The sequence below is a fragment of the Penaeus vannamei genome, chromosome 25 (assembly GCF_042767895.1).
Source record: "Penaeus vannamei isolate JL-2024 chromosome 25, ASM4276789v1, whole genome shotgun sequence".
In the NCBI taxonomy this organism is placed as follows: domain Eukaryota; kingdom Metazoa; phylum Arthropoda; class Malacostraca; order Decapoda; family Penaeidae; genus Penaeus; species Penaeus vannamei.
In genome coordinates, this window is record NC_091573.1 from 23,979,181 (window position 1) to 23,989,180 (window position 10,000).

At 35.4% G+C, this 10,000-nt stretch overlaps 1 protein-coding gene across 1 annotated transcript in view; it reads right to left on the minus strand.

The window, feature by feature from the left end:
- Window positions 1-5,142: 5,142 nt before the first annotated feature.
- The window catches only part of LOC113817618 (uncharacterized), a gene marked incomplete at its 5' end in the record, with an annotated part of 44,661 nt that continues 39,803 nt past the window's right edge, over window positions 5,143-10,000 (minus strand). Inside the window, one exon of the mRNA XM_070138944.1 lies at window positions 5,143-5,168. Coding sequence (XP_069995045.1) covers window positions 5,143-5,168 — 26 coding nt within the window. The remainder of the gene's footprint in view (window positions 5,169-10,000) is intronic.

Below are 10,000 nucleotides of genomic sequence, written 5' to 3' on the forward strand. Positions count from 1 at the left end.
GCCCGCATCGTTCGTTCAGTCTCCTTGGCAACATACGGAAATATAGATATGAAATGGACCAAAGAATTATGAGGAACGGGTAAAAAAAAAAAAAAAAAAAAAACGGTTTAAGGATTAAGGAGCAAAATTATAATAAAACAATAGAACGATTTTGAGCAAGAACAGACTGTATTTTCCTCGATACAAGCCGATTACACATCTCAACAAAGGAAGGCAAAAGAAGATACTACAGTAAAGCAAAATACGCGAGTGGGCGTGTAATAATTGTAAGGAGAGGGGCGCAGGGGCACAGACGCGATCGCTGGAAAGATAATACCTAATCTTCCTCTGTCAACACGAGGTCCCTTTTCACATACCTTTTCTTGGGGCCTCCTCGGAACTCTTCGCTTCGCACGGCTTTTGTCTTTCTTAGAAATTTGTCATTTATCTTTCACTTCTAGGAACGCTCCGTCGCTCTCCATTTCTCGTGCTAATTTTCTGTTTGAAGTATAATGGAGCACAGTTCTTTCCTTCTCTGTTCAGTGCACTGTTTTATTGTTCTAACATCGATTTAGATATGCATTCTACTTATTTTTACTAGTTCAGGTATTATAAAGCATAAAGAAAAGAAAAGGAAATGGAAGACAAAAAGAAAAAGAAAAGAAAAAGGAAAAAAAGTAGAAAAAGAAAAGAGTTAGAAGAAAATGAAAAAAAAGAAAGAAAATAGATAAATTTAAATCATTTGGGAAAAGGGAAAAAGCAAGTATTTACGATGAACTGATATTAATCTTTAAAAATAATGATAAGATATGATAGCATAATACCAATTGCATGAGGGCCTGGAAATCAAGGTAGACTAATACTTTTTATTCAAGTTGAATAAAAAGCAACAACATTTGGTTCTCACAGAAAGCAACATCACTGGGAACAATAAAGATTCTTAGACATTATAAAGTCCAACGTTGGCAAATGCAGCTGGTCTGGAGAATGCAAAAACCTAAAATATTGCTTTCTAGCCACGGTGATAATGAGTGATGATGATTAAGATGATAATGATGATATTAATGATGATAATTGTAATGATGATAATGATAATAATGATAATGATAATAATGATGATAATGATAATGATAATAATGATGCTAAAAAGGTTAATATCAGTGATAAAAATTATTGTGATGATAATGTTGATAATGATGATCATAACGTTGATAGCAATACAATATTTTATGGTAATGATAACAGGGATAGTGATAGTAATAATAATGATAATGATATTACTGATAGTAATGATAATAATAATAATGATAAGGATAATAATAATAGTAATAATAATGATGGTAATAACAAATATGGAAATAACAGTGATTATGATAATGATTATGATGATATTGATGATGATAATGATAACAGTAATGATAATAACAATGAAATTTATAATAATAATGAGGATGATGATAATGATAATAATAAGAGTATTGATAAAACTAGAATTAATGATAATAATGCTAATAATCATACTCTTCGTCCAATATTAACTGATCAATTTACAATATCAAAAGCATTTCACACGTGCCGGTAGTAATTCGTTGATTATTATACATGTACACGTATTTGCTTGTGGTTGTCCTATCTCTCTCATCCTTTCCAAAAAATGCATGCACACACTTTTTATTTCTTTCCCCTCTCTCTCTCTCTCTTTATCTTTATCTTTCTCTCTCTCTCTCTCTCCCTCTCCCTCTCCCTCTTCCTCTCCCTCTCCCTCTCTCTCTCTCTCTTTCTCTCTCTCCCTCTCTACCTCTCCTTCTCCTTTCTCTACCTCCCTCCCTCTCTCTCTCTCTATCTCCCTCTCCCACCCCCACCCCCACCCCACACACGCATCCACAAACGTACACAATTGTCCACACACACACACACACACACACACGCAAACACACGTAAGCATTTTACTCCCAGTGCGCATTCCTATCAGGCCGGGCGTTGTTTCTTAGAAATGAACGAAAAATGATGACAACAGACACAATAACAGGGAAGCAAACCTAAGGCTTACGAGGAAATCTAATTTTGCTGATGAGATTGCTCTGTGTAACTCAAAGTATAATGGTATCTTTCTTGTGGTCACTGCCATGCTATTTCTCCAGTTTCTCTTCTTCTGCTTTTGTCTTTTTTCCTTGTTTTTTTCCTTCTTCGGGTCATTTGTTACTGTTATTGTTGTTATTATTTCCATTTATCTTATTGATTTCATTAAAAATCATTATTTTTGGTTAATTATTATTATCATCACTATTATTCTGGTTGTTATTATAATCATTGCAATGATTATCATTATCCATATTATGTTTCCTATTATCATTATTATTATCATTGTCCTTACTTTTATCATTATCTTTATTATTATCATTACTGTTATTGTTATTGCTGTTGTTATCATTCTCATCAATATTATTGTTATTATTTTATAATCATTATCATTGTTATAATCATCATCATTTTCATTAATATTATTATGATTAATATCATTGTTATTATTATTATCATTGTAATAATTATTATCATTCTTCATCATGATTACCGTTAATATTACTGTTATCATTATCATTAGTATCACTATTAATATCATAATGATTATTAACACTATCAGTATGGTTACTATTGTTATTATCATTATTATTCTTATTATCATCATTATCATTATTATACCACTCTCAAGACACACTCAACGGACATCCCTTCAATGTACCGCACTCCAGGCACCGCACTCCAGGCACCGCACTCAAGGTACCGCTCTCCAGGCACCGCACTCAAGGTACCGCACTCCAGGCACCGCACTCAAGGTACCGCACTCCAGGCACCGCACTCCAGGCACCGCACTCAAGGTACCGCACTCCAGGCACCGCACTCCAGGCACCGCACTCAAGGTACCGCTCTCCAGGCACCGCACTCAAGGTACCGCACTCCAGGCACCGCACTCAAGGTACCGCACTCCAGGCACCGCACTCAAGGTACCGCACTCCAGGCACCGCACTCAAGGTACCGCACTCCAGGCACCGCACTCAAGGTACCGCACTCCAGGCACCGCACTCAATGTACCGCACTCCAGGCACCGCACTCAATGTACCGCACTCCAGGCACCGCACTCAAGGTACCGCACTCCAGGCACCGCACTCAAGGTACCGCACTCCAGGTACCGCACTCAAGGTACCGCACTCCAGGTACCGCACTCAAGGTACCGCACTCCAGGTACCGCACTCAAGGTACCGCACTCCAGGCACCGCACTCAAGGTACCGCACTCCAGGCACCGCACTCAAGGTACCGCACTCTGGGTAGACTCAAGGATGCCGAGGGGAGTAGGGGGGGGGGTGGAGACCTTAAAGTGAGAGGGTAAGTGTGGATCTGAGGAAGATTTAGGAGTAAGAAGGGGTGGCGGATAAAAGGAGGGAGAGGGAAAGGAAAAAAGGAGAGGGTGGCGTTTGGCTATCAATATTATCATTATCATCCTCATCCTCATCTGTTATTCTTATCATTATCAATATTTTTATTCTTATTATTATCATTATCATCATTATCATTATTATTACTGTTGTTATCATTGTTATTATTACTAATATCATCATCATCATCATCATCATTATTATTACTATTATTATTATCATTATTATTATTAATATTGCCATTATTATTATTATCAATATAATAATTATTTTTACCAATGTTATTATTATCACTTTTTTGTCATTATCATTATTATCTTTCTTGTTATTATTATCATTGTTATCATTAATACTGTTATCGTCACCATTATTATCATTGCCATGATCATTATTACTGTCATCATAATCCTTATTGCTATTAGTATCATTGTTATCATTATCATTGTTATTATTCTTATTGCCATCTATATCATCATCATTATCACGATTTCCATCGTAATTATCCTCAGAATTATTTTCGTTCTCCTCTCTTTCTTCTCATTTGCATCCTTATTATCATTTATTCATCATTATTCATATACAATCTTTTATCATTATCATTACCTTCCTGCCCCTTCCCCTCCACTTATTCCTCCTCCTCATTATCAAACCTCCCCTTCATTCTTTTCTGTCTCCCATCATTATCTCCCTCTCCTCCCATTCCCCATTCGCCCCTTCCTAGTCTTAGAGTACAAACCGTTTACCCCGAAGCGGTTAAAAGTCCTTTATTTGTGTTGTTCCAAGATGACATGTACTGTACGTTATGGTCATGGCCATTTGCAGCCAGATAGGGGTACTCATAGGCACTAAAGCCTTGTACATGGCCGCAGTTATGCTATGCTAGATGGGATATGCTTTATGGGGGTATCGTAGATGGGGTATTCTGGGGGAGTCATAGATGGGGTATCCTGGGGGTGGGGGTCCTAGACTGGGGGTATCCTAGATGGGGGGTATCCTAGATGGGGGGTATCCTAGATGGGGTATCCGGGGGGGGGGGTCCTAGATGGGGTATCCTAGATGGGGGGTATCCTAGATGGGGTGTATCCTAGATGGGGTATCGGGGGGGGGGGGGGGGGTCCTAGAAGGGGTCTCCTAGATGGGGGTATCCTAGATAGGGTATTCTGGCGGTGGGGGTCCTAGATGGGGTATCCAGGGGGGAGCCCTAAATGGGGTATCCTGGGGGGAGCCCTAAATGGGGTATCCTGGGGGTGGGGGTCCTAGATGGGAACTCCTAGAATGTGTCGTAGATGGGGGGTATTCTATATGGGGTATCCTGGTGGTCGGGATCCTAGATGGGGTATCCTGGGGGGTCCTAGACGGGGGGGTATCCTAGATGGAGGTATCTTAGATGGGGTATCCTGGGTGGGTATCCTAGATGGGGTATCCTGGGTGGGGGGGGTGCTAGGTGGAGTATCCTAGATGGGGTCTCCTAGATAGGGTATCCTGGCGGGGTCGTACATAGGGGTATCCTAGATGTGGTACCCTGGGGGGGTCCTAGACGGGATATCCTAGATGGGTTATTCTGGGGGTGGGAGTCCTAAATGGGGTGTCCTGGGGGTGGGGGTCCTAGATGGGGCCTCCTAGATGGGGTATCCTGGAGGGTTCGTATATGGGGGTATCCTAGATGTGGTATCCTGGGGGGGGGGGGTATCCTATATGGGGTGTTCTGGGGAGGTCGTAGATGGGAGTATCCTAGATGGGGTATTCTGGGGAAAGTCCTAGATGGGGGTATCCTTGTGGGGTGTCCTTGGGGAAATATCCTCGGAGAGGGGGGGGGGGGTCCTAGAGGGAATATCCAAGCAGTGGGTATTCTAGGACGGGGACCTGGGAGCATATATACAAGGGGAGTCCTAGGAGGGGATATCCTAAGGAAGAGGGGGCGGTGGTTATACATTCAGGATTCTGCATCAGGATCAACATTAACCTTTATTTCATTCGTCAAAATATATCCTCCATAATATCTTTTCCAGTTTTCTTTTTTTTTCTGCCCTTGTACCTTTTTTTCTCCATCTATACTCTTCTTTTTTTTGTATTTCCATTTGTATCCTTCTATTTTCCTCCTTTCCCCCTCTTTATCCTCTCGATATCTTTCTCCTGCTTTTCTTACCTATCTCTTATCTTTGTCATTCTTTTATTTTTTCTTTTGTTATTCCCTCTTTCTTCTATCTTTCTCCTTATCTCTTCCTTCTCCCCGTATTATCTGCTTTGTATTTACTTCTGTTTATTTCACATTTATCTATCTCTCCTTCTTCCATCTTCTTTATTACCTTTTGTCTTTCCTCCTACTCAGTTAGTTTTTCTTCTTTATTTACTTCGTCTTCTTTCGTTCTCCTTATTCTCTCCCTTCTTATATTACTTCGTTTTCTGCATTTCTCCTTATACTCTGTACCCTCTGTTATCATTTCACTTCCCTTTTTATTTCATTTTTCTCTCATATTCCTGTTTTTTATTCCCTCCTTTCTCTTTCTGGCCCCCACACTCTCCCAACTTATTTTTTTACATCTTTATTTTCCCTCCCTCTTCTTCCTTCTTTCTCTCTGTCTCTCCTTCTTCTCCGTCCTTATCTTCTCTATCATCTCTCTCTCTTCTTATTCTTCCTCTTCTTTCCATTGTTTCGCACCCATTTGCTTACTTTTCTTTTTAGATTCCTCCGTCATCCTTATTTCTTCAAGTTTCCTTCTTCCCTCTTTCCTTCCTCTTTATATCCTCCTTCTCACTTTCTCCCTTGTTACTTCGTTCGTGTCCCATATTTTAAATTTTATTTTGCCTTTCTCCCTCCCTCTTTCTTCCTTTTTCTTTTACTCTTATTCTCCCCTCCTTTCTCTTCCTTGTTTCTTCCATTCTCATTCTCTCTTCCATCATCTTTATTCCCTCCATCCTCATTCTCCTCTTCTCCTCCTCCCCCTCTCTTTATTCTTCTTTGTTCCCTCCATTTTCATTCTTCTCTCCTTCCCCTTCTTTATTACCCCCATTCTCGTTCTCCTCTCCTCCCCCTTCTTTATTGCCATTCTCATTCTCCCTCCTCCTCCTTCTTTACTCCCTCCATCCTCATTCTCCTCCGTCCTCCTTTCCTCCTCCTCCTCTCCCTCCCTCCCCCAGGGCCTCTCCTCCGGGCTATTTGCTGTAGCACTTATCAGCTGCTCTTCCGCTAGGCCCCGGGGAGCTGTTGGCTCCGTGAATCCAGCAATCCGGAAGGTCGTTCGTGTAGCGGGGGAGATCCGTGAATCCGGGAATCCGGGAGGCCGTTCGTGTTAGCGAGGGAATCCGTAAATCCAGGAATCCAGAAGGTCTTTCTTGTAGAGGGGGAATCCGTGAATCCGGCATATCCGGGAGTCCGTTCGCGTAGTGAGGGAATCCGTAAATCCAGCCATCCGGAAGACCGTTCGTATAGTGAGGGAATCCGTGAATCCAGAAGGTCGTTCGTGTATCGTGGGGAATTCGTGAATCCAGCCATCCAGAAGGTCGTTCGTGTAACGGGGAATCCGTGAATCCACTAATCCAGAAAGTCGTTCGTGTTATGACCAGGGCCGGATTCTCCCGCCGTTGCGCGAACGGGGTTATCTGAGTTCGCGAATCGTAAGCAGATGGTGCGTGTCTTTTCATCTCTTTTATTCGTGTTTGTTTTGTGTTTTTTTTTTTTTTGTGTTTGTTGGGCAGTTGAGTTGCTTGTGTGTGTTTGTCTGTCTGTTTCTGGGTGTGTTTGCTGAGTTATTTGTGTGTGTATTTTTGTGTGTATCTTTGTGTTTATGTTTGTTGGGGAGTTTGCGTGTGTGTGTTTATGGCCATGTTTTGTTTGTTTGTAAGAGAGTTGGTGTCTCTTTTGAATTGTGTGTGTTAGATTGTTTGTTTACTGTCTCAGGAAATCTCTCTTTGGGCCTTTTATAAATTTACTTTTTCTATTTGTTTTCTTTTTTTCTATCCATCTATCTCTCCGTTGATTTATCCGTCTATCATGTACTCTTTATTTTATCCTCCCCCGTCCTCCTCTCTCTCTCTCTCTCTCTATCTTTCTCTTTCTCTGATTCCCCCCCCCCCTCTCTCTCTCTCACTCTCTCTCATTCTTTCATTTTCCATTTTTTCTCTTTACCATAAAGATCAAATATTGGTTAACAAGTTATTGTCAGACACAGAAAACAGAATTACAAAATAGATTAATATTCAAAGCTCATAAAAAAATAAAAATAAAAATAAAGTGTAGAAACATACCGGAATTTTCGCAAAACGACAGCGCTCCGTTTTCTATGTATTTTTTTTTTTTTGTATATGAATATCTTCCTTTCCCGCGCAGAGGGTAAACTCATGTAAAACGCTGCCGAAATCGCTTTAACTTGGAAGTTCAGTTATTGTTTTTATTTTCCCCCCAAACAAGTAAAGTGGCACTTAATTTTGCGAAATTCTCGGTTTGTCTGAACATGTGTCGCTTTAACACCATATTCTCGCTGCTCTCTCTGCTTCTCCTTCGTCGTTTGGCTGTGTGTGTGTGGGCAATGGCTTATTATTATTGTTATTGCTGTTTTTGTTGCTGTTCCTCCTATCATTATAGTTTGTGTCGTTATTAGTATTATGAATATCATTATCATTATTGTTATTATCATTATTATTGTTAACCTGTTATTATTATTATCATTATTATTATTATTATTATTATTATTATTATTATTATTATTATTATTATTATTATTATCACTATTACTATTTTCATTATTACTATTTTTTATTATTATCATCATAGTTATCTTTATTATTGTTATTATTTTAATTATTATCACTATTATTGTTATCATTACTATTATTACTATCACCATTGTTATATTAGCCTTATTAATCTTATTATTATTGTTATTACTATTATTGTTATTATCATGATTATTATTATTATTATCATTATTATTATTATTATTATTATTACTATTACTGTTGTTATTATTATCATTATTATCATTATCATTATTGTTATTATTATTATTATTGTTATTATTATTATTATTATTATTATTATCATTGTCATTATTATCATCACCGTTATTATCGTTATTATTCTTATCATCATTATTATCATCATTATAAATATTACCTTTATCATCATTATTATTTTCATTATTGTCATTAATACTGTTATTATTATCACTTTCATATCATTTTTATTGTCATCATCATCATCATTATTATTGTTATTTGAATTATAATGATTATTACAATAATATCAGGAATAATAACAAAAATATTTTTTTTATTCTTACTATTATTTATATTAGTTATTATTGTTATTATCATTAATATAATTAATGATATTTCAATTGTTCTTTACCATTATCAATATTATAATAATTATTATCATATTCATTATTCTTATTATGATTACTATGGTTGTTGCTATTATTATTGTATTTATAATATTCATTAAAATAATCATATCATAAGCATTATCATTATCATCATCATTATCGTTATCATTATCATCATCATCAGCATCATTATAATTTTTGTTATTGCTATGATTATATCTATTATAACTATTATTAATTTCATTATTATTATCATTGTTATTGCTGTCACTATTATTATTATTATTATTATTATTATTATTTTTATTATTATCAACTTTATTAACGTTATCATCATCATTTCCATTTTTATCATTACTGTTATTATTATCATCATAGTTGTTATTATTATTATTATCATTATCATTATCATTATCATCATTATCATGATGATTATTATTATCATTACTTTTATTGATAATAATAAATATAATTTTTTATAATTATTATTATCATTACTTTTTATCATTGTGATAGTAATTATTATCATTATTCCTATTGTTTCTATTATTGTTTTCATTGTTGTTGCTGTTATCATAATCATTATGATCATTATCATTATTACTATTATCGCTGTTACCATTATTGTCATTATCATCATTATGAGTATCATGATTGTTCTTATCATGTTCTTCTTATTCTTATTGTTATTATGATTATCATTCTTATTCTAATTATTATTATTGTTATTATTTTCAATATTATTATCATTATTATTAGTTATTATTATTATTATTATTATTATTATTATTATTATTATTATTATTATCATTATAATAATAATAATAATTATTATTATTATCATTATTATTATTATTATTATTATTATTATTATTATTATTATTATTATTATTATTATTATTATTATTATTATTATTATTATTATTATCATTATTATTATTATTATTATTATATTATTACTATTATTATTATTATCATTATTATCATTATTATCATCATTATTATCATTATTAATATCACTGTCATTGTTGTTGTTGTTATTACTATTTCTTGTTGTTGCTGTCTTTATTATTATTTTCATTAATACTGTTATTATCATTATTATTATTATTGTTGTTATTATTATTATTATTATTATTATTATTATCATTATCATTACTATAGTTATCGTTGTTATCAAATTATTATCATCAATATCATTATCAATATTAATATTATTATCATTGTAATTATCACTATCATTATGACTGTTATCATCATCGTTA